The 27,622-nt window shown below is 57.6% G+C and overlaps 2 protein-coding genes across 3 annotated transcripts; one reads left to right on the top strand and one right to left on the bottom strand.

Moving 5' to 3' along the window:
• Positions 1-4,469: 4,469 nt before the first annotated feature.
• Positions 4,470-7,283, bottom strand: INHA (inhibin subunit alpha). The gene is made up of 2 exons (XM_065880103.1): positions 6,823-7,283; positions 4,470-5,456 (listed from the first exon to the last, which is right to left on the bottom strand). Exons 1-2 carry the CDS (start codon positions 7,082-7,084, stop codon positions 4,624-4,626), a joined length of 1,095 nt encoding a protein of 364 aa, XP_065736175.1. The 5' UTR covers positions 7,085-7,283; the 3' UTR covers positions 4,470-4,623.
• An 852-nt stretch (positions 7,284-8,135) lies between these two features.
• Positions 8,136-27,499, top strand: OBSL1 (obscurin like cytoskeletal adaptor 1). Of its 2 annotated transcripts, XM_065880302.1 has the most exons (21): positions 8,139-9,150; positions 10,693-10,962; positions 11,047-11,298; positions 11,464-11,766; positions 11,939-12,235; positions 13,483-13,755; positions 14,951-15,223; positions 15,865-16,137; positions 18,928-19,200; positions 19,982-20,257; positions 20,331-20,618; positions 20,807-21,082; positions 21,705-21,974; positions 22,112-22,384; positions 23,405-23,671; positions 24,524-24,636; positions 25,176-25,332; positions 25,503-25,664; positions 25,970-26,074; positions 26,376-26,645; positions 27,128-27,499. In XM_065880302.1, exons 1-21 carry the CDS (start codon positions 8,139-8,141, stop codon positions 27,148-27,150), a joined length of 5,706 nt encoding a protein of 1,901 aa, XP_065736374.1. In that variant the 3' UTR covers positions 27,151-27,499. The 2 variants fall into 2 exon arrangements, with proteins under 2 accessions (XP_065736375.1, XP_065736374.1); XM_065880303.1 differs by lacking the exons at positions 18,928-19,200; positions 19,982-20,257; positions 20,331-20,618; ... (8 more) ...; positions 26,376-26,645; positions 27,128-27,499 and adding an exon at positions 16,543-16,834 and having other exon boundaries at positions 8,136-9,150.
• Positions 27,500-27,622: the final 123 nt, after the last annotated feature.

The raw sequence follows: 27,622 nt of genomic DNA, 5'->3' as shown, positions 1-27,622 counted from the left end.
CTCCTTAATGGGAGAGGCCACAACAGTGAGAGGCCAGCGTACCGCAAAAAAAAAAAAAAAATTCAAATGATTACAATCCCTTACAGAGCCTGTCTTAATCACACTCATTTTTTCATTCAACACATTTTTCTAGGGGACACCCTATGTTAACACTATTCTAACTGCTCAACCCAGAATATATTCTACTCCAAGACAAAACTAGTGTAGAAATTCAGGAATGTATCTTTTGTCAAACGTACTGGATCCAAAGAATGACCAGCATAAATATTCTGAATTGTACTGAAGCCAAGTATTTCCTGGATGAGGCAGACTACATCAGGAATGGTAGAAAAGGGTTTTCTTCTTCCCAGACACCACCTCATCTTTGGTCACTGTTTCTGGTTAGTTTTCTGTTACTGCCATAACAGATCACTACAAATTTAGTGGCTTAAAAGAACACAGATTAATGATCTTACGGTTATGTAGAAGTCTGGTATGGGCTAAAATCAAGGTGACGGCAGGACAGCATTCCTTTCAAGAGGCTCTGAGGGAGAATCATTTCCTTGCCTTTCCAGCTTCTAGAGGCTGCTTCTATTCCTTGGCTTTTGGCCCCCTTCCTCCATCTTCAAAGCTAGCAACATTGCATCTCTCTGACTCTTCCCTATCATCACAACTCTCTGACAGCAGCCAGGAAATATTCTCTGTCTCTAAGGGCTCATGGGATTAGACTGGGCTCACTGGATAATCCACAATTATCTCCCCCCACCTTAAGGTCTGTAGTAACCTTAATCACATCTGCAAAGTCCCCTTTGCCATGTAAAGTAACAAATCACAGGCTCCTTCTGGAGACTGCAGGAGAGAATCTGTTCCATGCTTCTTCCAACCTGTAGAGGCTTCTGGCATCCTTTAGCTCATGACTGTATCACTCCAAGTCTGCAAGGATAGGTGTAGGGTCTATTGTAAAGGGCTGTTATACCACACAAAGCAAGTTGAACTTTGGGTAGACAAGTTTTTCATCACCTAAGGGACAAAATCACCAAAGAAGTTATCCTCTCCGCACCAGGTGTGACGTGGACTGGAGAGGTAGGGAGTGACTGCTTAGAGACTGGCTAAGGAGGCTGCTGAACTGCTCCATCAAGAATCGCCCTTTAGAATGTAAATTGGTGCAGCCACTATGGAAAACACTATGGAGGTTCCTTAAAAAACTAAAAATAGAGCTACCATATGATCCAGCAATCCCACTCCTGGGCATATATCCAGAAAAGACAATAACTCTAATTCAAAAAGATGCATGTACCCAGTGTTCATAGCAGCACTATTTACAGTAGCCAAGACATGGGAACAACCCAAATGCCCATCAACAGGTGATTGCTTTAAGATGTAGTGTTGTGTATATATATATATACACACATATATATGTGTGTATATATATATATAAATATTATATATATAATGGAATATTAGTCATAAAAAAGGATGAAATATTGCCATTTGCAGCAACATGGATGGACCTAGAGAATATCATACTAAGTGAAGTAAGTCAGAGAAAGGCAAATATTATATGATATCGCTTATATGTAGAATCTAAAAAGTAATACAAATTAATCTATATACAAAGCAGAAACAGACTCATAGACATAGAAAACAAACTTATGGTTACCAAAGGGGAAAGGGGGTGGGGGAGAGGGATAAATTAGGAGTATGGGATTAACAAATACAAATTGCTATACATAAATTATATAGGCTACAGGGATTTACTGTATAACACAGGGAACTATATTCAATACCTTGTAATAACCTATAATGGAAAATAATCTGAAAAAATATGTATTTAACTGAATCACTTTGCTGTACACCTGGAACTAACACAATTTTTATAAATCAATTATACTTCAATTAAAAAAAAGTTCCCTTTAAATGGCAAAATAGTGTCTATGTAGAGAGAGAGAAAGGGCTTGATTTGAGACATAATTAGGAGGAGGAACCAGCGGTACTTTTCTTTCAGCATCTTCCCACCTTTGTGTGGTAACTGCATTCTACTTTGGGGAAGCAGGCGATAACTTCACCTTGTGCTTTAGGCTCTGGACTGCAGGGGTAGGACACATGATCTAAGTCATTAACTCATTCTGTTCCCTCAGCCACCTTTCCTGGAGGAGCACATGACCCTAATCAGGACAGTCAGGCCACCAGGACCCAATCTGGGACTTCTATAAGCAAACTCCCTCCTGCTAGACCAAGTGGTGTGATGATGAGAGCCTGGAACTGCCCAGGCTGCCTTGGACCTGGGATGGAGCCCACTCAGGAGATGTAGAGCCTATAGCTGGATCCTGGTACAGTAGTGTCTTTTGACCCCAGAATCAAGCCATACCTTAGCCAGCTATGCTTGTGGACTTGTCATAAGCCAGTGATTTTTTTAATTCTATTTTTCTTTGGTCTAAGCCAGTTTGAGTTGAATTTTCTGTTCAGTTTGTCTCTGAGTGAAGATTATTCAAAATGTCTCTAATGATTACCACGGGGAACAGGGAAAATCTCTGAAGTCTACCACTTTTAGTCTCATGGCCAGGAGTGAAGACAGATTTTCTTAGCCACTGTTGGCCCCTCTTAGGGAGGGGTGGACATTTCTTCCTGACTTGCTAAGTTAGTGGAATCAAAGGCCTTAGAGACCCTGGAAGGGTGGCCCATACCAGTGACTCCCAGACTTTAGGATTTCACAGATTTAGAGATTTCACAGATTTCAGCAGCGAAATTACAAAGAAAAATCTTAGGATCCAAATTAGAATTGCCAAGTTTTAATTTTGTTAAGTAAAAACTTAAAAACAAACAAACAAACCAAACCCCTACCGTCTACCATCACTATGATATCATAAAAGAAATAACATATTGACACACAGGAAGGATAATTTTAGAATACAGGGCAGCCCTTTAGAAAGAATACCTTTGGCTTTGTGAAAGTTACTATGTGGCACTCATTTCTCTCACTCTGTATCAGATATGTGAAAACACTTCCCTAGCAACACCCATCTGCTAACTGGCCTAGTAGAGAACCCTGTGGCCCTAGGTAGAGTGTCCCCAGCCCTCAGATGACATCCACATCCCTGGCACAGGGAAAGTCTGGACAGCACAGGGTCCTAGATGGCCCCAGCAGGAAGGGGGAGCATCCTAAGCCCAGTAAGAGGATTGAAGATCTCAGGGACAAGCCTCGCTCAGGGCGGGGGTGACCAGGCAAGGGAAGCCAGACGGGGAGAGAGCGGGGCTTAGCCGGCCTTGAGGAAAATCTCCCATTCCCACCACTGGCCCAGCCCAACCAGCCCTCTCCCCAGTCCCCCGCCTGAGTGGGGAGCCCAGGGGCCCTGAGCATACCAGTTGCAATGCTGGGTGTCGATGAAGGTGCTGGGAGAGACCCAGGCCTGTGAACAGGCGGGTTCCCGACTCCCTAGTAGCAGCATCAACTGAGACCGGGCCTCATGCAGTCGGAGTGGGCTGCCCTGGGGCCTCTGGTGCTGTGAGGAACAATAGCTCACCCAGCTCAGCTCAAGTATCGAGAGGGCATTAGCCTAAGGTGACAGGCTGGGATTCTCCCCCCTCCACACCCCTTCCTGGGGCAGGAACTTACCGGCCCATTCCACACCCCGTGGATCTGGATTAGTAGGAGGGAGTCTCGTGTTAGCATAACTACACATTGCAGTTGTGCAGTGAACATCAGAAAGTGCTCTAGAGTTTCGATCTGAGGGACCTGAACATCCCCAACCCGCCCCTACACACACACACACACACACACACACACACACACACACCCCTTAAAGGGAGACTGGATGGGACCTACTGGCTGAGAGCCAGGACCTAGGGCAGAGCAGGAGGATACTAAGACCAAGGGGAGAAGGAGGAGAGTGAAAAGGAAAGCAGGAAGGCCAGGGAAGCGGGGCCCAGTCAAGGTGGGGCAGAATGGACTGATAGGAGATGCAACGTGAAAAGAAAAGAAAAGGACTCCGTGCACACTGGGCTCTCAGTGTGGGCACAAGTTCACACAAGAGCAAATGGTTTCTCTGCCTTTCCACCGTCTGACGTTAAGGGCTGAGTTAAGGGATTCTGTAAAGATACACAGGGCACATCTATAAATCACCTGACCTTGAGCTAGGCGTCCATCAGCTAGGGCAGAGTGTGGCAAGGAGGGGGCGGTTAGGCCACTTGGGTGTAGGCACTATGGGGTGTGCACAGCAGGCCACCCAACCGACACATCAGGTCCAGCTTGTATGATGGCCAGTCCTGGCTCCAGAGTGGCTGTCCTGAGCTGGGAAGCACCTTTTTGTCATCCCCAAGCATTGTAGCTTCCTACCAGATACACATCCAATTACAGCTGGTAAACCCCACATCTCTGAGGTCAAGTGAGGCTGAGTGACCTGAGATCCCACAATCCCATGCTCCCGGGGCCCAGACCTCACCCCGACACACACAACGTGTCAGAGAAGCCTAAGAATACACACCGAGTCGTATGCACTATGCTGTTTATTGTCACGTTACCCGTGGGACAGGGACGGGATAGGGAGGGGAGCCTCCAGGCAGAGAGGTGGAAGGAGCGGGGAGGTGGGAACCCTGCCCTTCCTCCAGGCTGGTAATGGTGGGGACTCGGCCACCAGCAGGACTCCCTTAGATGCAAGCACAGTGCTGCGTGAGCAGGTTGGGCACCATCTCATACTTAAAAGAGTAACCTCCATCCGAGGTGGTGCGGACACGTAGGGGCCTCATGGTCCCTGGGAGAGCAGCGCAGCAGGGCTGGGCCCCTGGCACCAAAGAGAGGGGCTGGACAGGGGTAGGGGGTGCCCCGGGGACTGGCAGGGACAGGTCCGGCGGGGTGGACAGCCCACAGCCCCCATGACAATAGTGGAAGATGAAACTGGGAGGGTGCACGATCCACCGTTCCCAGCCCAGCTCCTGGAAGGAGATGTTGAGGGCCGCTCTGTGGCAGTCGGCATGCGCGGCGGGTTCCTCCGGAGGCCTCTGCAGCAGGCGCAGCGCGGCGGGAGACCAAGGCCAGGGCAGCGGGGGCGTGGAGCGGCGGGCTCTCTCCCCTCCGCTGGGAGGCCTGGCCCGAGTGTGGGCCACCAGGAAGGGGGTGGCCTCGGGCCGCGCTGAGCAGGAACAGAGAGGACAGTGCAGGAGGAGCGCCAGGACGGGATGGGTCAGCAGAGGGAAGGCAGAGGCGGCCAGGTACAGCACAGCCCAGCGAGGGGGTGCCTGGCCCAGTGACATGGGCACAGCTGTGGGACCCCCGGATGACAGTGCCAGGAGGCCTAGCGGGGGCCCAGAGCTATTGGCGGCTGCTGTCTCCAGCCTGTCCAGTCCCGTGTGGAACCACAGCTGGGCCGACGTCACCTGGCGGCTGCGTGTGTGCTGGGATGGCCGGAACACATATGTAAAGAGGCCCTCCTTGGCCTCCTGGGCCAGCTCTCCGGCAGCTGGCTCGTCCCCGAGGCTGGCACCTGTAGGAGGCAGAGGGAAGGGAGAGAGCAGCCCTGACTGGCAGAACCCGGGACCCTCCTCCTCAGCAGGAGGGATGTGGCTGCCACTCATAAGCTTGCCAAGCACCCTACTGAGTGCTTTGCCAGAGCGGGACTCTCCTCAGCCTTGGGGGGGAACTGACAGAGGCTCCCTGTTTGTTATTTCATCATTAAAGGACTACAAAAATACCAGACGTTGTCAACTTCTCTCTGAAGTGGTTTTGCCAATTAATATTCCCATCAGCGACGTGTAAGAGGGCCTGCACTTTCTCGCCTCAACAACGCCTAGAATTGATAGTTATATTTAAATTTTTGTTCATGTGATACTATGAAATGGTACCTTGAATGCTGTGCACACAAGCACTCGTTATATTACTCTTTATGTCTTTTTATGTGTCAGAAATATTGCATGAGAAAGTCTTTAAAATAATTCCACCTTAAAAAGGCAGGTTAACACCAAGAAGAAGGAGGAGAAGGAGGAGGGGGGAGGAGAAAGGATGTAACTCAGAACGAGGACAGTGCTTTCTAAGAAAATGCAGTTGGCATCCTTACCCTGACAGGTATATAGATGGCACCAAATGATCATGAACCAGCATGAGCTGAAAAACTGGCAGCTGGGGCTGTACTGTTATGTGGGTTATCTCAATATAAACCTCACAATTGATCCATTTTGCAGATAAGAAAACTGAGGGTTAGAAAGATGAACTGTCATTTAACTACTAAGTAGCCAGGCTGGGATTCTGCCGGATCCCAAAGCCACACTCACTGTGCCGCACGGGGCCCGAAGTGCAGGGAGGCAAGGGATCCTCTCTGAGAGCAAAGCGGGCCAGATTACAAGAAAGTTTAGCCACAGGAGGGCTTTACTCATTGAGTCAGTGCAACATGGGGAGATGAGGAGAGAACTCAAGAGAAGGTAGACTAGTTTCCCAGCTAATCTTTCTCCTGCATCCCTGATATCTTCTCAAGTCTCAGCTACTTGGGGCTAAAGAAACAGTGTTTGGAGCAGGGAACAAAAGCAAAGATAGAAGGAAAGATGGCAGGAAGGGACCCATGCCCAGATATCTCTGTCCCTAGAGACCCTTGGCCTCCCTGACGACTATCTCCCAAATGCCTCCTGTGAACCGTGCACGCTAGATACACCATCTTACTTAATCCTGAGAGGTAGGCATTATTGCCCTTTTTACAGATGAGGAGACAGAGGCTCAGGAAGGTTCAGTAACTGGTCCATTACTGCAAGGCCAGTTGAGTCGCAGGTCTGGGATTCAAACGCAGACCTGCCTGGCTCCCAAGCCCCTGCAGTACCACACTGTTTACCAAAGTCAAGGTGCCAGCTCCCCACCCTCGTTACCTGTAGCCGGGAAAAGGATGGCCTGGGAGACATCCTCTTCCTCGGGCTCAGAGCCCCTGCGCGTGAAGCCCCTCACAGCATGTCTTCGGGGCAGACGCCTGACTCCAGGATTCCCACCTTCCCCAGTCACTGCTGGGGCTCCCAAGGCATCCAGGAACAGGGCCCTCACCTTGGCCAGGACAAGTTCCCGGTCCAGCTCCGGCCCATGGCAGCCATGCCCACCCCGTGGGGCCAGCAGCAAGAGAAGCAGCTGAGGCCACATAGCTCACCTGGCCCTGCCAACGGTGAACCCACACCCTGCCCCGTACCCCTTCTGCCAGGGTCTGCGCAGGGCCTCCCCACTCTGCCCTCCCCATCCCACCACCCGCCCTCTTCTACCCTTCTCACCCCAGTCTTCCCCAGCCCTTCCCACGCCCCGCAGTCCAGTTGCCCCTGCCCATGGCATTGAGACCTCCTATCTCTGACGTAGATGTCTGTGGCCCTGAGCCTTATCTCCCACTCCCGCCAGGAATGTGGGGGAGGGGCTGGCGAGGGCTTTCACCCCAAGTGACCTGACCCACACGTACAACCCCTCCCTGCTACACACACACACACACACACACACACACACACACAGAGTGAGTCACAACCCAGCACCCAGCGCAGAGGTGACACCAGGTGGGACAGGAGCCTGGAAGCTGGGGTCTGCCAGCTCCTAAAAGCGTTCCTTGTCAGGGAGACAGAGCGCGCCAGCCCCTCAGAGCTTCTGGGGCCCCTTTCAACCACGTAGCTGCTGGGCCAGTCCTGGGGGGAAGGGCTGGGGCGGGGGCTGGAACTGGGGCTAGGGCGGGGGCCAGGTGGTCCCGCCTGCTCTAAACTTGGCCTGGAGGAGCCAGTCTGGGCTCTCGTCCTCCAGCTGTGTCATCAGAGAATATTTTGGGGATTGTCAGCTGCAGGCGCCTCTGCCACTCAGGCCCAAGCCTGGCGGGCGGCTGGGGACCTGGCGGCTGGAGGTGGGAGGGAGGAGGGGAAAGAGGCCCTGGCTGTGGGAGGGGGCTGGGAAGACTTGGCTCTCCGGAGCAGGAAGCCAGGCCGCAGGCAGGGGAGTCTGAGGGGCCCCTCGTTGGGGAGGCAAACAGGAAGGACTGCCCCCTGAGCCCTGGGCCCCGGCCCGGGAATCGCCGCCGCCAGAGCCGCAGCTCCGGGCCGAGGGTAAGGAGGGGAACCGGGAGCGGGCGGCCAGGGGAAAGCTCCGCGGGTCCCGGCGCCCGGTCCCCAAACGCGCCCCGCCTCCCGGGCTCCCGCCGCCGCTCTCGGCCTTCCCCCGCGCCGCCGCGATGAAGGCGGGCTCGGGGGACCAGGGGAGCCCCCCGTGCTTCCTGCGCTTCCCGCGGCCCGTGCGGGTGGTAAGTGGCGCTGAGGCCGAGCTCAAGTGCGTGGTGCTTGGGGAGCCGCCGCCCATTGTCGTGTGGGAGAAGGGCGGGCAGCAGCTGGCGGCCTCGGAGCGCCTGAGCTTCCCGGCGGACGGCGCCGAGCACGGCCTGCTGCTGAGCGGCGCGCTGCCCACCGACGCGGGGGTCTACGTGTGCCGCGCCCGCAATGCGGCCGGAGAGGCCTACGCGGCGGCCGCCGTCACCGTGCTGGAGCCGCCGGCCCCCGAGCGCGAGCCCCAGCCTGCCGAACGCCCGCGGCCGCCGCCCGGGGCCGGGGAGGGCGCCCCGGTGTTCCTGACGGGGCCCCGGTCCCAGTGGGTGCTGCGGGGGGCGGAGGTGGTGCTGGAGTGCCAGGTGGGGGGCCTCCCCGCGCCAACGCTGTACTGGGAGAAGGACGGGATGGCGCTGGACGAAGTGTGGGACAGTAGCCACTTCTCCCTCGAACCTGGCCGCGCCGAGGGCCGCCCGGGCGCGAGCCTGGCGCTGCGCATCCTGGCGGCGCGGCTGCCCGACTCCGGCGTCTACGTGTGCCACGCCCGCAACGCGCACGGCCACGCGCGGGCCGGCGCGCTGCTGCAAGTGCAGCAGCCCCCCGAGAGCCCGCCCGAGGACCCGGACGAGGCCCCCAACCCCGTGGTGGAGCCGCTCAAGTGCGCGCCCAAGACCTTCTGGGTGAACGAGGGCAAGCACGCCAAGTTCCGCTGCTACGTGATGGGCAAGCCCGAGCCCGAGATCGAATGGCACTGGGAGGGCCACCCGCTGCTCCCTGACCGCCGCCGCCTCATGTACCGCGACCGCGATGGCGGCTTCGTGCTCAAGGTGCTCTACTGCCAGGCCAAGGATCGCGGGCTCTACGTGTGTGCCGCGCGCAACTCGGCGGGCCAGACCCTCAGTGCCGTGCAGCTGCATGTCAAAGGTACCGCGGCGCCCCCGGGCGGCCGGGGCCCTGGGAGGGGCCTCCAGCGCCCTCCCAGACCCTCCTAACTCCAGCCCCACTCAGTGTCCAGAAGACGGTGGGGGGTAAGGGAGGCTAAGTATTAAAATGCCATTTCCCGCCCACCTCGCAACCCCCAGGGATTCGGATTTAGTAGGTCTGCAGGGTACCTACTCCGGGAACTTCTTAGCAAGCTCCCCAAATGATTCTGAGGCAGATGGTGGAAAACCACTCTTAGATAAAGGGCTTTAAGGAATGATTCATGTACAGACCCAGAGGGACCTACAACTCCTGTAGTTCATTGTTTTTCAACCTCTTTGTTATTTCACCAACCTGTCCCCGGATGGAAATCCCATCTGGGGCCCCAATAAATAAGACAGATAAAAGGATCATTTTGTGGGTGTAAACTTCCAAATCCAAATTTATAACATGTACTTATAAAGTCAGTCAGTGAGAACAAGGGGTCTATTTTATTGAATATACACATTTTAACCACACATAACTGGGTCTAGTCTGTGAGCCCTATGGGGAATGCCTGGTTGCAGGTGTCACATTGAGAAACTCCTGATTCGCACCAAAGGGAGAAAAAAAAAAATGCCCCGCATTTTTGACTATTCTCTCATTAGACTGCTCTCAGGTTTGCAAGAAGAAGAAGGTGAAGGAGAGGAAATTTATATATCAAAGTTGAGTCCCCAACAGTATTTAATAACTGCTTACATTGCTCATAAATAGAAAATTCAGGGAGGGAAAACACCCCAAACTCACACTGGAAGTTAAAGCTCTCCGTAACAGGAGTTCATCACAACTCATGACATTATACCCTCACTAGTTATTACCCAACTTGTTCCCTCAGAGGAAAAAGAGTTGGCAAATCTCCTGAGCCCTGCCTGGCACGCAGTGAAGCATGTGGCACCTGTGCCACAGTGGTGGCCTCTTGGGTACAGTTTGATGTGCACAAACTGGCCGGGCAGGGCTGAACTCTAACCCCCTGAGGAGAGAAAAGCCCAACGTGATGGCACAGCTTCCCAGAGCCGCATGACAAGACAGACATGCTTCCCCAGCAGCCCAGGTGAACCCACTGGCCGTTTCCATCATCGTGCTTTCTTTTTGTTAAATGCAGTTTTGAAAGCGGTTAAAGTACTTTCAAAATGAAATTCAACTCAGACCTTTGCAGAATTGTGTGTGGTGCCTGTGAAGGGCCCCAGGGAACAATCTGAAAATCACTGATGTGGTCCAAGCCCTTCCATCCCTTTCTCCACTTTACGAGGAAAGAAACTGAGACCCAGGATCATGAAAATGGCCTTGGTCAAGGTGATGTGGCTAGCGAGTGTCAGGGTCAGATGAGAATATGGGTCCCCTGGCTTCCCTTCTGGGGGTTTGTCTGATTCCACAGTGCCTGCTGGCTCTGGGAGAAGAGCAAATGGCCGGAGCTAATGTGGGTTTAGGCAGTAGGTGATGGGAGGAGAGTCTTTCTCCTGGTCGGGCCCTCTCCAGAGCCTTCTCTGGTCTCTCCCTTCTTCACAGAGCCTCGCCTCCGCTTCACGAGGCCCCTGCAGGACGTGGAGGGCCGGGAGCATGGGATTGTGGTGCTGGAGTGTAAAGTCCCCAACTCCCGCATTCCCACGGCCTGGTTCCGCGAGGACCAGCGGCTGCTGCCCTGCCGCAAGTACGAGCAGATCGAGGAGGGCACTGTCCGGCGCCTCATCATCCACAGGCTGAAGGCAGATGACGACGGAGTTTACCTGTGCGAGATGCGCGGCCGGGTGCGCACCGTGGCCAACGTGACAGTCAAAGGTCGGCTGGCCAGTGGGAGGAGGCCGAGACCGAGGCAGGCAGACGCCCAGGCCCCGGGCTGACGGACTCCCATCCGTGTCTCAGGGCCCATCCTGAAGCGGCTGCCCCGGAAGCTCGATGTTTTTGAGGGAGAGAACGCGGTGCTGCTGGTGGAGACCTGCGAGGCTGGGGTGGAAGGGCGCTGGAGTCGAGATGGGGAGGACCTGCCGGCCACCTGCCAGAGCAGCTCCGGCCACATGCATGCCCTGGTCCTGCCAGGGGTCACCCGAGAAGATGCTGGCGAGGTCACCTTCAGCCTGGGCAATTCCCGTACCACCACTCTGCTCAGAGTCAAATGTGAGGGCCTGAAAATCCCTAGGCAGCCTCCTCAAGGGCTGGACAGGAGGGTCAGGGCTGGAAGGTGATCAGATGCCACAGTCTGGGTTGGCAAAGTGGACTTAAGGTCAGAGGGCTGTGGGAGGCTGGCGCAGGGCTCGGACGCAAACCCTGCCTTTGTCTCAGGCGTCAAGCACAATCCCCCGGGACCCCCAGTGTTGGCAGAAATGTTCAAGGGCCACAAGAACACGGTCCTGCTGACCTGGAAGCCTCCCGAGCCAGTTCCCGAGACCCCCTTCATCTACCGGCTGGAACGGCAGGAGGTGGGCTCAGAAGACTGGATCCAGTGCTTCAGCATTGAGAAAGCTGGGGCTGTGGAGGTGCCGGGAGACTGTGTGCCCTCCGAGGGTGACTACCGCTTCCGCGTCTGCACCGTCAGCGAACACGGCCGCAGTTCCCATGTCGTGTTCCATGGGTCTGCTCACCTCGGTGAGTCGGTCCCGCCAACCCAGGCTGACAACCGCTGTACCCCAAGTCACACCCTCCCCATCACCTTCCTCCCTTCCCTGGCCCTCAGCCCCTGTCCTGTTATATGCCTTCTACCTGCCAGTCTCTGCCCTCTGCCCCCTGGTTCTGATGGCCGAACTCTGTCCCATCTCAGTGCCCACAGCTCGCCTGGTGGCCGGTCTGGACGACGTGCAGGTATATGACGGGGAAGATGCCGTCTTCTCCCTCGATCTCTCCACCATCATCCAGGGCACCTGGTTCCTTAATGGGGAAGAGCTCAAGAGTAATGAGCCAGAGGGCCAGGTAGAGCCTGGGGCCCTGCGGTACCGGATGGAGCAGAAGGGCCTGCAGCACAGACTCATCCTGCAAGCTGTCAGGCACCAGGACAGCGGGGCCCTGGTTGGCTTCAGCTGCCCGGGTGTGCAGGACTCGGCTGCCCTCACCATCCAAGGTTCGTGCAGGTGGGGACCAGGGTGGGCAGATAGGGTCAAGACACAGAAGTCCCATTAACAAAATGAGACAACTGCTACTGCTGCTTCTCACACCTGGGCCAGGAGAGTAAGGGGCATCCATGGTGAGCTAGCTCAGATAGAGGGCTCAGTGATCCCGAAGTTCAGTTTCAACTCACGCACAGCGTATGGGGGACCCCTGGTTATCCAGCATCATAGCAAAATTCTCTGGGGCACTTTGTGCAGGGTTCTGTCATGTGTGTCATCTCAGAGACACAGACCTCGGCTCCGGGTCCCTGACTGCTTCCTGCCCTATCGCGTAACGGCTGACGCTATCGGAGCAACTTTCTGTGTGCCAGGCACAATCCTACATCGCTTTATATATCCTCTCAACAGCCCTACAGGATGGGTTCTTTTGTCATCCCGTTTTACAGAGGGGGAGACTGAGGCACAGAGAAGTTCAGTGACTTGCCCAAAGTCACAGAGCTAACGAGTGCTGGTGCTGGATTGTGAACCCAGGCGGTCTGGCTTCAGAATCACACTCTGGGGAAAGAGGGAAGGAGAGGGAACGAGGCCTCCCCGAGGACGACAGATCTTGGTGGGGGTCTGAAAGTGCGGGGACCATGCTGGCATGTGCCGTTGCACCATTGCTGGAGTTTGTATGGCCCATCAAGGAATTCCTCAGTGCCCAAGTGCAGGGCCTTGAGGTGGTTAGCTGCCAGCATCCCAGGAGGAGGACAAAGTGAGAAATAACCAGCAACCAGAGCAGCGTTTCTAAAATGCAACCCAGGTTCACCAACATCAGAGTCATCTGGAGGCTGGTCTATAATGCAGATTCCCGGGGCCCTGCACGCTTGGGGGGAGGAGCCTAAGAACCTGCATTTCCAGCAGGCTCCCTGGGAATTCTCATGTACACTAAAGCCACTGCTCTTAAGAGTTGGTGTATAAGCCTAAAACTTTTTTTTTTTTCTTTTTTTTGTCCGCGCCATGCGGCATGCGGGATTTTAGTTCCCCGACCAGGGACTGAACCCGTGATCCCTGCATTGAGAGCGTGAAGTCTTAACCACTGGACCACCGGGGAAGTCCCAGCCCAAAACGAATTTTTAAAACCAGCAAATGCATCGATGGCAATCATCCAGCCTGATGTGCCCACCCCCCTACCCTGAGCACATACCCTGGAGTGGGGTGTTTATTGGGGTAGCAGGGCACAACTAGGGTGCCGCACATGACCACACCTCTCCCCAAGCAGAGAGCCCGGTGCACATCCTGAGCCCCCAGGACAAGGTGTCGTTGACCTTCACAACCTCGGAGCGGGTGGTACTGACCTGTGAGCTCTCCCGGGTGGACTTCCCAGCGAGCTGGTACAAGGACGGGCAGAAGGTGGAGGAGAGCGAGTCGCTGGTGGTGAAGATGGATGGGCGCAAACACCGCCTGATCATGCCTGAGGCCCAGGTCCAGGACAGTGGCGAGTTTGAGTGCAGAACGGAAGGGGTCTCAGCCTTCTTCAGCATCTCCGTCCAAGGTCAGGGACCGTGGCGGCCTGGGCTCCCCCAAGCTGAGGCTGACCCTGGGGGCTGTTTGAACCCTGCCCCCCTGGTCTGCCTGCTTGGGGGTCCCTTCCGAAGGGCCCTAGGGGGCAAGGGGACATGTTTGCAGATCACACTGCCCATGCACCACCCTCCAGCACACTTGGCCCCCATGTAGCCTTTGCTGGTGGGAAAGTGGGGGGGCCTCAATTCAATTAAGGGAAGGGAGGTGGGAGCTAACATTTGTTAGGCACCTACTAGCCAGTTCCTATGCTGTATACTTCAGATGTACACTTGCATTCAGTGTTCACATCTATGTGAGGGGCAGTATATCTCCATTCGCAGATGAAGCAGCTGAGGTTTAGAGAGGTCATGCAACTTGCTCACGATCACACGGCAGCAAATACCCTAGCTGGGTTCGCACCCAGGACTGCCTATCCCACTGCCCCATACCCTAGCTGGGTTCACACCCAGGACTGCCTATCCCACTGCCCCATACCCTAGCTGGGTTCACACCCAGGACTGCCTATCCCACTGCCCCATACCCTAGCTGGGTTCACACCCAGGACTGCCTATCCCACTGCCCCAGGCGGCCAGGGTCAAAAGGAAGTTTTAGGTGCAGTGGTCCAGAGGCTCTCAGAAGCCAGTACATGTCTGGTTGCTTCAGAACCACCCTGGAAGCCATAAGTGCATAGGCTCCCCCAGGCCTCCAGAGCCAGAATATCCAGGACAGAGCCTGGAGATCCACTCTGGGAGAACAACTCAGGAACCACTGATGCCGCTCCATCTTCTCACTTTGAGTGGCCCCATTGCCAGAAGGTCCTCTGGCCCCTGCCTGAATGTACCAGTGATAGGGAGCGCTGCCCCACGGTATCACCACTAAATTGTTTCCACCTCTTCCCCGTCCTGCGATCAGCCCTCCGGGGGCTTCCTTGAAAAAGCAGCAAGTAAGGCCCTGATGTGACCTCCTCTCAGCCTAGACAAAGCCCTCTGTGTCCCCGGCCAACCCCCTCTGATCCTCTGGGAACTCACAGAGCCCTCCAGTGCCATGTGATCTGTCACACCTCACCCGCCACGCCCTCAGTCGTCCGTGTCATTGCCCCAGAGCACCCCACCCCAGCCAAGCAGCCAGTGTGCACTCATGTCTCCTGTTTTGGGGTGTCTGTGTGACCCCATCTTTGCTCCCCCCAGACCCCCCCGTGCACATCCTGGATCCCCGGGAGCACGTGTTTGTGCATGCCATAACCTCCGAGTGCGTCATGCTGACCTGTGAGGTGGACCGGGAGGACGCCCCCGTGCACTGGTACAAGGACGGGCAGGAGGTAGAAGAGAGCGACTTCGTGGTGCTGGAGAACGAGGGGCCCCATCACCGCCTGGTGCTGCCCGCCGCCCAGCCTCCAGATGGGGGCGAGTTCCAGTGCGTCGCTGGGGACGAGCGCGCCTACTTCACCGTGACCATCACAGGTGGGGCTCCAGGCAGTCCACAGGAGGGGGACGGTGTGCCCTGCCCCTGCCTGGGCAGCTGGTACACTCCTGGGCCACTGTTCCCAGCCCCTGCTTCACTTCCCCTAGCTTTCTCCCCAAACCATGCTCTGCACCCTGAGGTCCAGTCACCCGCAGAAAATGCGCTGTCACAAACACACCAGTCACAGCTACATCAGTCAAAGGAAAGCCTGCCTTCTCTGTTCTGAAGATCCTCCAAGGGGAGCTTTAGGGGTGGCAGTGCTACCACAGGGCAGGGTCTAGGGTGGGTGTGCCCAGGCACTAGAGGGGTCAGAAGGTCTGAGGCCTGCAGGAGACCCCAGCTCCATCTGGGCACCCAACCCTCCTCTCCCCAGTCCTACCCTTCGTATTGTCCCTGTCCCAACCCAGAGAATGTAAAGAGTTTCTACAGCCGAGGCTGACACCACAGTCCCCACTGTGCCACCGTGCCCCAACCGTGACTGACTGTCCGAGCAGCTGTGAGCCATGGTCCGAGGGAAGACCCTCTTCTTCAACACACAGCCCACCTTCCAGGAGTAGGGAACAGGCGTGGATCAGGTGGGGCAGCCAGGCACCTCGGCCCCAGCCCCTGACGCCCGGCCACAGCTGTCCCTGTCCTCCAGATGTCTCCTCGTGGATCGTGTACCCCAGCGGCAAGGTGTATGTGGCAGCCGTGCGCCTGGAGCGTGTGGTGCTGACCTGCGAGCTCTGCCGGCCCTGGGCCGAGGTGCGCTGGACCAAGGATGGCGAAGAGGTAGTGGAGAGTCCCGCACTGCTCCTGCAGAAGGAGGACGCCGTCCGCCGCCTGGTGCTGCCCGCCGTCCAGCTGGAGGACTCGGGCGAGTACTTGTGTGAAATCGATGACGAGTCTGCCTCTTTCACCGTCACTGTCACAGGTGTGGGCCCACCCCAGCTGCCCGCGGTCACCAGAGGACAGTCCTGAGCCCTTGCAGGAGCTGGCCACATAGCCCCTAGCCAGCATGTGGGGGAGGGGGGAGGGGGGCTGCAGGTGCATGGACCGGGGGGCCCTGCCGGGAAGACCCCAGGGTCTGTGTTCGAATAAGCAGGCTCCTCCCCGGCGCCCAAGGCCAGGAATAGCTATCCTCCACCGGCTCGTTTACTGAGCACTTTCTATGTGTCAGGTACTGGGCCAGGTGCTGCAGGTCACTGGTGCGTATTGCAGACGTGGTCCCTTCTCCCAGCTGCCAGAGAGCTGGGGAGGCAGCCGTTAACCAGGGGTCGCAAACGGGCAGTCCCTAGGGCCCCATACAGCCCACAGATATGTTTTGTTTGGCCTGCAGAGTCTTACCAAAGTCAGGACAGTTCAAATAACAACCCGGAGTTATGCGTCCTCTTGAAAAAGCCGAAGACCCGGCGCCTCTGGTCCCGCTTCCCCCCTTGGCGACGAACAGCTGGCGCTGAGTAGCAGCTGCCCCTGTAACACGGGGCCCACATTCCTCTGTCCCACCCTGCCCGCTGTTCCTTTTTGCTCCCCCCAGACCACTTCAGCCACTGACCTTACCTTACCTGGCCCCCGTGGGCATTTGAGTTTGCGACCCCTGTGTTTAACCAATAAACACGCAAATAAATGTACAGCGACACCTTGTGACAAGTGCTGTGAGGGGTGAGGTCTCAAGAGAGCAGGAGGTCAGGGAGGGCCTCGGGGAAAGTCGGTCGCCGTGCCACCCGGGGTGGGCTCTGGACGGCCACTCAGCAGCTCACAGACGCACGCGCGCACGTCCCTCCGGGAGTGCGCAGACTGGCAGGAGAGCCGGGCACATTAGAGGGTCTCAGAGTGAGGGTTGCCGGGTGTCGTGATAGGGTGCAGTGGGTACCCAAAGCTGGGGGCTGCTGACCTGGTTGGCAGGCAGGAAGTGCCTTCAAAGGGGCCATTTGGAGCAGCGGCTGAGTTAGCTAAGTGGAGGTCAGGGTTTGGGCTGAAGGTGGGGGGAGAATGTTCAAATCGGGAAAGCACAGGATGACTCTGGAAGTGACGGTTCAGTGCCAGAAACTTTGGGACTGCAGCCCACGGCGCCAATCCCAGCGTGTGTGAGGGGGATGGGGAGGGTGGGACCTAGGCAGCTCTGGGCGGCACGGAAGAACCCACTGGCTGCACTGGAGCGACCGTCCTGATGCTGGCATCATCTAGTTACCCTGCCCTGTCCCTGCCAATGCTTCAGCCTAGGCTTGAGCTACTTAGGGCCCCCCGACTCCCTGCACCCCAGAAGCACACAAGTCACAAAGCCGAAGAGGCCTTTCTGCACATATTCTGTCCCGTAGTGAATCCCTTCAGCCTCTCCCGCCCCAACCCCTGGCCAGACATAATGGCCGCAGACACACACATTCCAGCTCAAAACTGGCCTCCCCGCAAAACACCAGATTCTTCGTGAGAGGCTCACACAACACACCTTGTGTGGACCAGGAGAATCAAGTCTGATGCCAAGCTGTGGGCCACAGCTGTGCAGGCACCCCAGCCCCATGGCTGCACCCCATTCTCACTCCACTGCCTCCATCACCTCCCCCACCACTCAGGTAGCCGCACTCTGCAATCTACTGGTGGTGCTGGGCCTCAGAGAACCAGCCTGCATCCTGTAGACTCTTAGAATAAGCCCAGTTAGGGAGGAGGCGGAGGCAAGGGCTCAGTGTGCACTGGTGGGCCCATCTGCCCTTACACGCCTCTGCAAAGACCTAGACCAGGAAGCTAGCAGTTCCCCAGCCCAGCCACAAGGGGGCCAAATGCTAAAGGAACACGAAAGTGTCCTGGAGACTTGATTCTGGGAGACCTCCAAGGTACGTGAAAGCATGGGCAGGCCCGGGCTCAGTGCACTGGTCACCACCAATATTGCCATGGCTCCTTTCTGTGAAAGACTGACCACTCCAGAGCAGCTGGAGATGAACTCCTAGAAACAGCGTTTAATATCCCTGGGGAAATCTTAGGTGTTGACAACTCACGCACAGATGCAAAATTCATTACTGAGTTTCCTGCAAGCCTTGGCTTGGAGTCCTTACCACTGCTTGCAGAGTCTGACCCTCCCTTTATCAGATGGTAGTTCTTCCTCCTGCCCTCGAGTAGGTATAGCCAGCTATGACCATAAGGAAGTTGCTTAATCACACCATGCCTCAGTTGCCTCATCTGGGAAATGGGTATAAAATAATACCTACTCCTTAGGATTGCTACGAGGGTGTAAAGTGCTTATGACTGTTCCTGGAACTCTAGCAAGCTGTATATAAGTACTTGCTATTACAAATCCACCATCCCTTATCCACAGTTCTGAAATTAAAAAAAAAAACTGCTCAAAATCAAAAGGCTTTTTGTAAGTTTGGTATTAAAAGTCATTTCATTAAAATCTGAACTTAACTCTGTGAAGCTATTTGTACTTTTTAAGTAGCCTGCTTAGGGTGAATCTATATGTTACACTGCAGAAATGTTAATGTGATTGATTACGGGGGGACCACAGTGGGGGCTGAGGGCGGCAGGTGATGTACGATGAATGCACCATTTCTGGAATCGGAAGCATTGTGGATTCTGTAGCACTTGTGGCCCCAGGGATTTCAGAGAACAGATTTCGGACCTATTATCCTTATTACTCTTACGATTGTGGGTGAGCGGGACTTCATGCTGCCAGATGGCTCCAGGGAGACTGCCGGTGAGTTTGTGACAGGCTGTGGTTGTCCCCACTCTACAGAACCCCCAGTGCGCATCATATACCCCCGGGACGAGGTGACCTTGGTCGCCGTGAGCTTGGAGTGTGTGGTGCTGATGTGTGAGCTGTCGCGGGAGGACGCCCCCGTGCGCTGGTACAAGGATGGGCTGGAGGTGGAGGAGAGTGAGGCCCTGGTGCTGGAGAGTGACGGGCCCTGCCGCCGCCTGGTGCTGCCTGCTGCCCAGCCCGAGGACGGGGGCGAGTTCGTGTGCGACGCTGGAGACGACTCAGCCTTCTTCACTGTCACCGTCACAGGTGGGCAGTCTCTGGGACACCCTGGGGAGGAAAAGAGGCGGGAGGCTGAGGGACAGACACCCAACCCTCCCAGTTCTTGCACCTTCAGGGTCCCTGACTGCTGCACACGGCTCTCCCCTTGTCCAGCCTTCCCCCTCCCCCAGCCTCCTCATTCTCAGCCATTAGAGAGCCCTGACTTGCCCAAATCATACCAGGACAATGACCAGAGGCCTGGTGGAGAGAGCCCCGCAACCAGGAGCACTTATTCATTCACTTATTCAACAAATGCTGATGTGCTCAGCGCTGTTGTGAATGCTGAAGGATACAGCAGTGAACCAAGGAGAGAAAACCGGTCTTTATGGAGCTTGCCTTCTCGTGAGAGTGGACAGACAGCAAATAAGGAAAATAGACGGTTTTTCGGGTGGTGATCGGAGGCAGAGCAGGCAAAGGGGATAGGAAGTGTGGGTGGGGTAGGGAGGGATGTGCATTGAGGTCAGATAGATGTGGCTGTGAGTGTGGGTCTACCTCTTTTTTTCCCGTGTGACCTAGAGCAAGTCAGTTCTCTAAAAAGAGGCTTCAGGTCCTCATCTGTAAAGTGAAGCCAACAATAGGGAATGTCAGGAGTAGCTGAGCAAAGAGCTGCAGTGCACTTAGCACAACACCTGGCACACGGTGAGTGCCCACGGATTGTAGGTGGCACCGTTCCCCAGAGCTGCACTGCAAAGGGCTGAGGATCTAGTGGGGAGGCAGGTAGAGGCCTGCTGGCCGAGCCCACTCTCCCCTCTCTCTATCCACCCACCAGCCACTCCAGAGAGGATTTTGCATCCGGCGGCCCGCTCCCTGGACCTGCAGTTCGGGGTTCCAGGGCGCGTGGAGCTGCGCTGCGAGGTGGCCCCGGCTGGGTCCCAGGTGCGCTGGTACAAGGATGGGCTGGAGGTGGAAGCATCAGATGCCCTGCAGCTGGGTGCCAAGGGGCCCACTCGCACCCTGACCCTGCCCCACGCCCAGCCTGAGGACGCCGGGGAGTATGTGTGTGAGACTCGTGATGAAGCCGTCACCTTCAACGTCAGCCTGGCTGGTGGGTGCTCCCGGCCAGCCAAGGTGCGGGAGGTGGGAGCATCACCGAGCTGATAACTCTCCTCTCTGTCCAGAGCCCCCAGTCCAGTTCCTTGCCCCAGAGGCAGCCCCCAGCCCGCTCTGCGTGGCCCCCGGGGAGCCACTGGTGCTGAGCTGTGAACTGTCCCGGGCTGGCGCCCTCGTCTTCTGGAGCCACAACGGGAGGCCGGTGCAGGAGGGTGAGGGTCTGGAGCTCCAAGCCGAGGGCCCCCGCCGTATCCTCTGCATCCGGGCTGCAGACCCGGTCCACGCAGGCCTCTACACCTGCCAGGCAGGGGCAGCCCCGGGGGCGCCCAGCCTCAGCTTCACCGTCCAAGTGGCTGGTGAGTATAGCCCGGGCAGGAAGCCTGAGAGTCGCACCCCGAAACCCATGAGTCTCCCCCTTCTCTAGCACACCTGGCCCACCCCCTGCCCCACTGCTCTCGGTCCCTTTCCCTGTCTTGCCTCCCACTGCCCTCCTCCCGGCCCACGAGCCACTCCCTCCTGGTGACCTCCGGCTCTGAGCCCACAGAGCCCCCCGTGCGGGTGGTGGACCCCGAGGCAGCCCAGACAAGGGTTCGCAGCACCCCAGGCGGGGACCTGGAGCTGGTGGTGCACCTCTCCGGGCCGGGAGGCCCTGTGCGCTGGTACAAGGACGGGGAGCGCCTGGCAAGCCAGGGGCGGGTGCAGCTGGAGCAGGACGGGGCGAGGCAGGTGCTGCGGGTACAGAGGGCCCGGAGCAGGGACGCCGGGGAGTACCTGTGCGACACGCCCCAGGACAGCCGCATCTTCCTCGTCAGCGTGGAAGGTAACAGTGCACCACTCACGCCCCAAGGGCCACACGCCCAAACCACTCTGGGCCCCCGCGCCCCGACCCCACCTCTCTGCCTCTGGCTCCAACCCATGCATGCGTGACCATTCCTGGGATGAGGGCTCAGGGCTCCCTTTTCCAGGAACCCTCAAATAATAGGAGGGGCACGGACCAGTGGTTAAAAGCAGGGCTCTGGAGTCAGTGCCACCCACACCAGTTTCCAATCTGGATTCTGCTTCCCAGTAGTTGTGTGACACTGGCAACTTACTTAAACTCTCTGAGCCCCAGCTCCAAAGTGGAGGGATAATGCTTGTCCTATAGGGCTGTTGTGACAGTTAAATGAGATAAATTGGGTCCATAGTAAATGACCTACTATTACTAGGGAGTCAGAGAGGTGGGTGCCAGGCCAGCATTGGGCGGAGGTGGCTAGGAGTAGCAGGGCGTTGACGTCTTGTCCTTTGAAACACCTCATGGCTGACACACAGTAGGTCCTCAGGAAGGTTCTGTTCAATAACTGGAGGATGAGGGCCTGTTACTGGAGGTGAGGGGATGCAAAGGGGATGAGGAGGAGGGAGGCGGAAAGACCCAGCCTACCTCACTGCCTGATCCCACCCCCCAGAACCACCGCCGGTGAAGCTGGTCTCGGAGCTGACACCACTAACTGTCCACGAGGGTGATGATGCCACGTTCCGGTGTGAAGTCTCCCCACCGGACGCCGACGTCACTTGGTTGCACAATGGGGCCATTGTCACCCCAGGGCCCCAGCTAGAGATGGCCCAGAATGGGTCAAGCCGCATATTGACCGTGCGAGGCTGCCAGCTCGAGGACGCGGGGACCGTGACTGCCCAAGCAGGGGGCACATCCACAAGTGCCCGGCTCCACGTTCGAGGTTTGGTCCTGATGGAGACACAGTAGTCTTGTTCCTGAACCTATTCTCCCAGCCCCGGCCATGACAGGGGACAGATCCCTGAGAGGGAGAAGGGGGTCAGCCCACCAGGCTCCACGGCCCCCTCTCTTTCTCCCCAGAGACGGAGCTGCTCTTCCTGCGGCGGCTGCAGGACGTGCGGGCAGAGGAAGGCCAGGACGTGTGCCTCGAAGTAGAGACAGGCCGAGTGGGTGCGGCAGGGGCCGTGCGCTGGGTGCGAGGTGGGGCACCCCTACCACCCGACTCCCGCCTGTCCACGGCCCAGGATGGCCACGTCTACCGCCTCTTCATCCACGGCGTCGTACCAGCCGACCAGGGCACCTACGGCTGCGAGAGCCACCACGATCGCACCCTGGCCAGGCTCAGCGTGAAGCGTGAGTGCCCCGTCCTCTCCTAACACATCGCCCGCCCCGTGGCACAGTCTCTCCTGGCTGGCCCAAGGCCCCTCAGACCCCCACCAAAGTGCCCCTCGCCACAAGGCAAGTCAGCCCTGGCTGACCCCCAGGAGTGTGACCTGAAGCAGCCTGCCCAAAGCAAAACTCTTCTTTTTCTAATGTTTTCTATTTACCTTAGAAGTCCATGTGGATTTTGCATTCCATTTCGTATGTCCAAGTTGGCTTTGCTATAAACGTAAATATTATACTCCAGAAAGACTTGCCGTGTTTATCCTTCAGTCACCTGCCCCAGGATAAATGGGCCCAGCTGAGAAGTAGGGATGGGTGGCAAATAGCACCCACACCCCCAAGATGGAGCCCTCTATTAACTGTGTGACCTCATGCAAATTACTTAATCTCTCTGAGCCAAGTTTTCTTTAAAAAGGGTCTTTGGGAACATTGATTGGGATAATATGAGAAATACCCACAGAGAGCTTGGTAAATGGTTGTTGGTGATGTGCATACTCTTCTAATTTATTTCATTCATTTAATCACAATAAACCCATGTCTCAATGCTATTTACCTTGTATAGCTGGAGAAACTGAGGCCCAGAGAGGTCAAGCAATTTGCCAAAGGTTACACAGCACACAAACTATGTGGCAGGGTCCAGTCCTGGTGTGTCTGACTTCAAATTCTGTGCTTCTTCCAGTGTCACAGCACCCCTCACCCAAACTCCTCACCCCCCTAACCACACATCACCCCCTTCATGTATCTCCTCTCCTAACCCTAGTAAGCCCCTCTCTCCACCCAAGTCTGAATGGCTCTGCTCCCTTCTTCCTGCACCCTGGCTCTGAACTTAGTTCTATAAGGCCTTACAAGGTTGGGTGTTAGGGGTGGTGCCGGCAGAGCCAAGGTGTGTGTGGCGGGCGGGGGGGGGGGGGGAGGGGGGAAGGGGGGCCCGAAAGCCCCGCCCAGATTTGGGGCCCTCATCCTCCCTCTTCCCCCATCTCCTCCCACTAGCAAGGCAGCTAAGAGTGCTGCGGCCTCTGGAGGATGTGACCGTCATCGAGGGGGGCAGCGCCACCTTCCGGCTGGAGCTGTCCCAGGAGGATGTGACCGGGGAGTGGGCCCGGGGTGGAGTCCGGCTGCAGCCAGGGACCACGTGCCAAATTCACGCAGAGGGCCACGCTCACTGCCTGGTACTCAGTGGCCTGGGCCTGGCCGATTCGGGCTGCATCTCCTTCACTGCGGATGCCCTGCGCTGTGCAGCCAGACTCACTGTGAGAGGTGCGGCCTCTGGAACCGCTGCCTGCCTGCTGACCGCTCTGGGTGTGATTCTACCGATCCCACTACCCGTGTGGCCCCCACTGACCCTGTCCCAGTGTGGCCCTCACTGACCTCCCTGCCAGAGTTTGACTCCCCTGACCCTTTGGCCATGTGTGGCCCCAGGGAGTGCCCTGCCTGTGTCTCCACCAACCCCCCCGTCCCAATGGACCACTGACTGTGCTGCTGTGAGGTGCTTGTGCCGGTGTGGTGTCTGTCTGCCTGACCATGGCCCTGCTGGCCACTCTGAGTGTGAGCCCACTGACCACGCCTGCCTGCTGCAGCCCCCTCTGCCTGAGTGTGCCCCTCTCACCACTCAAGTCCCAACAATCCACTGACTATGCCAAAGGGTGACTCCATTGGCAACTCTGTTTCAGTGTCCCCCATTTTTGTTTGCAGCCCTGGTCTGTTCCCCACCAACCACATCTGCTCTAGGGTTCCCCCGTTGCTCCTGTGAGCCCATGGTGTCCCCCACTGGCCAGTGTCTCCTGTCCATTCCAGCCAGTGTGGCCCCCACTGACCACGTTTGCCTATGGGTAGCTCCACTGGCATCTCTGCTCCAGTTTCCACTATGCCCCTCTATGCCCCAGCATGTCCCCCCCACTGACCACCTTAAATGTGACCAACCCCCAGCAGGCCATTCCTACCCTGTTGACCCCTCTGTTACCGCTGTGTCCCCCACTGACCAGCATCCCCTTTGGACCACTTTGTCCCAGCATGCGCTCCACTCACTGGTGGCCTCTGTTGATCACCTTGTCTAAATGTGCCCACCAGTGACCCCTTGTGCCCAATGTATCTGCCTTCTCCCACTCCCAGAGGCCCCAGTGACCATTGTGCGGGGGCCACAGGACCTAGAAGTGACCGAGGGTGACACAGCTACTTTCGAGTGTGAACTTTCCCAGGCCTTGGCTGATGTCACCTGGGAGAAGGTCAGAGCCCAGCCCCAGCCCAGCCCACCTCGGCATCATAACATCAATAACAACCCCCAACAGAAATAACTAATACTCACTGAGCCATGCGCCTGGCACTGTGCTCAGATTTACTCTACATTTAATCCTCTAAACCTTACAGCAGCCCTATGAGGCAGGTCTTATTATCTCCATGTTATCTATAAGGAGACTGATGCGGCCTGGGGTGAAGTATTGCCCAGGGGCAGACGTAGAGCCCATATTTGAATCCAGGTTTCCTGGTCCAGAATCCACACGCGTGGCTGGTATGAGCAGTACATGACTCTAGGCTTCCCGCGCCCGTGGCTCCTTTCTCAGCCCTAACGTCCCCAAAGGGTGACACCTTCCCAATGAGACTCCTGGCGAGGTCCCGGAAGGCGCAGGACGGCCCTGCTCCACGGCATAAACGTGCCTCGAAACCGCTTGGCATAAACAGAGGGCGCGGCCGCCTACGAGGAGGGCAGGGGCCGTCTGTGCCCAGACGAGCTTTCACCGCGACCCTTTGCAACTCCCGCCCCCAGGACGGGCAACCGCTCACCCCCAGCCCTCGGCTCAGACTCCAGGCCCTCGGCACCCGCCGCCTTCTCCAGCTGCGGCGCTGCGGTCCCTTGGACGCCGCGACCTACAGCTGCGTGGTGGGGATGGCCCGAGCCGGGCCCGTCCACCTGGTGGTTCGCGGTGGGTACCGGGCGCTGCCCGGGCGGGGCACTGCTGTGGGTGCGGGGTCTGCGGACCGGACTTGCCCCGGGGTCCTGCTCTGGGGCGTCTAAGGAGGGGGGCGGGGGCGGGGCAGGGTACCGCCCCCTCCGCTCCGCCCCGCCCACCTCACGGCCCCGGCTCCGCCCCAGAGCGCAAGGTGTCTGTCCTCTCCGACCTTCTGTCGGTGCGCGCCCGCGAAGGCGACGGAGCCACGTTCGAGTGCACCGTGTCGGAGGTCGAGCCAACCGGGAGCTGGGAGCTCGGAGGCCGCCCGCTGAGACCCGGAGGCCGCGTCCGCATCCGACAGGAAGGTCTGACCGACTTTCTACCCGCTCTGGCCCCTCGCTGCTCCGCCCTACCAGGATAAGTCCCACCTCCAGGTCAAATGGGCCCCGCCCCACGGCCCAAGGAGCAGTCTCTCGATCTCTCCCGGGCCCCCAGCTCTGAGCCCTCGGTCCTGGACCTCCCCTCTTACCCCTCGGCATCTCAATTGCGTCCCGCCCAGCGCACATTTACCGCGTCCGAACCGACCCGGGGACCTACTCTGGCCCCACCCTCATCCCCGAACCCTCCCCAGAGGCGGCTCCGGCCTCGCTAGCGCCCCCTTCACCCCCAGGGAAGAAACACATTCTGGTGCTGAGCGTGCTACGCGCGGAGGACACTGGTGAGGTCCGCTTCCAGGCGGGACCCGCCCAGTCCGTGGCTCAGCTGGAGGTGGAGGGTAAGCAACTGGGGCATGGACGACCTGGAGTGAACACTGTCTATCCCTGGAACTGGCAAGCTGGCGTCTGGTCCGAGGAACCCTACCTTCCTCACCCCTTCCTCCCGGGGCTCTCCGGGGGCGGATCACAGAGAGCAGTGTATTTCCTGGGGAGCAGGAGACTTTGGGTTGAGGGTAGAGAGAAACAGGGTGGTGGCATAGAGGTCTAAGACCAGGAGTGGAGGCCACAGCGGGAGGGAAGATGCGTCTCTCCTCCTGGGACCCAGCGTGTCCCTATTAAGCCCTCATCCTCCACCCCCAGCATTGCCTCTCCAGATATGCCGCCGCCCCCCTCGCGAGAAGACAGTTCTGGTCGGCCGCCGGGCGGTGCTGGAGGTGACTGTGTGCCGCTCGGGGGGCCAAGTGTGCTGGTTGCGGGAGGGGGTGGCGCTGTGCCCGGGAGACAAGTACGAGCTGCGCAGTCATGGCCACACCCACAGCCTGGTCATCCATGACGTGCGACCTGAGGACCAGGGCACCTACTGCTGCCAGGCCGGCCAGGACAGCGCCCACACACGGCTGCTGGTAGAGGGTGAGTAAAGCCGACGGGGCAGAGGTCAGAAAGACAGGCCGGCTGGCCAGGGGTCTCCTAGGAGCTGGTGGGCTGAGACACACCTCCTGCAGGTTTTCCAAGACTTGGGACGGCAAGCTGGTTCTGAGATGTGTTGGAGGTGGGGAATGGGGAGGCGGGAGATCACAGCCAGGGCTGAGGAGAGGAGGGAGTCCCGTGTTCTCAACAGGAACCACTTGGTTCTGTTTCCACCTTTCTACACCCCTTCCTGTCCGAGCTTCTCCTTACTCCCTCCTGCCTCTGGACCATGTTCGTCTCTCCTGAATGCCCCATTTGTACCCAAGTTCCTCTCCTTCCCACCTACCAGCCCCTGGTCTGTGCCCCCCGCCTGTCCCTCACCCTCTCCTGCTCTCTGCCCAGCTGGCTTCTGCCCATCTCAGCAAGCTGCACTCCGCCTGGGCAGAGGGCTTCTGCTAGTCCCATTTCTTTCCTCTTCCACTTAGGAGGTGCCCCCCTCTCCACCTGAACTCCTGTGTTCCCTTCAGGTGCCTACCTTTCCCCACCTCTGACTGGCCACCCTTACTTTCCTGCCCCCACAGACAGCCCTGACAGAGGCCTAGAAAGGGTGGTTCAGAGGGTGAGGGCCCAGCTCTTGCTGTGTGGGTGCCCAGGCTCTGCCAGGGGAGAGGAGTGTGGTGCCCACTGTCTCCCCAGCCCCACTCGCAGCCATTCCTCCGCAGGTAGCTAGGAGGACCGAACCAGGCCAGGCGGGTGCCCTCGGACAGCTTGGAAGGCGCATGCCCTTACCCTGGGAAGGGGTGGGGAGGGAGGGGAACCAGAGGTGTTGGGAGACAATAAAAGTGGTACAGCCCCTTTCCTGGCTCTCTGTGTGACGTGGGAGGGCAGAACTTGCCTGGAGCCCCTGTGTAGTGAGTGACACAGGGGACCAAGGGCTGCAGTGCTTCCATCTTGGCCCATGGAAGTGCCAGCCACCAAAG

Source organism: Phocoena phocoena, chromosome 7 (genome assembly GCF_963924675.1).
Source record: "Phocoena phocoena chromosome 7, mPhoPho1.1, whole genome shotgun sequence".
NCBI lineage: Eukaryota > Metazoa > Chordata > Mammalia > Artiodactyla > Phocoenidae > Phocoena > Phocoena phocoena.
Note: the sequence above shows the minus strand (reverse complement) of the source record. Positions and strands in the feature narration are given on the sequence as shown.

Excerpts from the sequence above, each read along its gene's own strand:
- INHA (XM_065880103.1), bottom strand. The coding sequence starts at position 7,084 with ATGTGGCCTCAGCTGCTTCTCTTGCTGCTGGCCCCACGGGGTGGGCAT. Across the intron at positions 5,457-6,822 it reads CATCCTTTTCCCGGCTACAG|GTGCCAGCCTCGGGGACGAG; the intron begins GTAACGAGGGTG and ends TGCCTCCTACAG.
- OBSL1 (XM_065880302.1), top strand. The coding sequence starts at position 8,139 with ATGAAGGCGGGCTCGGGGGACCAGGGGAGCCCCCCGTGCTTCCTGCGC. Across the intron at positions 21,083-21,704 it reads CTTCCTCGTCAGCGTGGAAG|AACCACCGCCGGTGAAGCTG; the intron begins GTAACAGTGCAC and ends CCCACCCCCCAG. Across the intron at positions 26,646-27,127 it reads CACACGGCTGCTGGTAGAGG|GAGGTGCCCCCCTCTCCACC; the intron begins GTGAGTAAAGCC and ends TCTTCCACTTAG.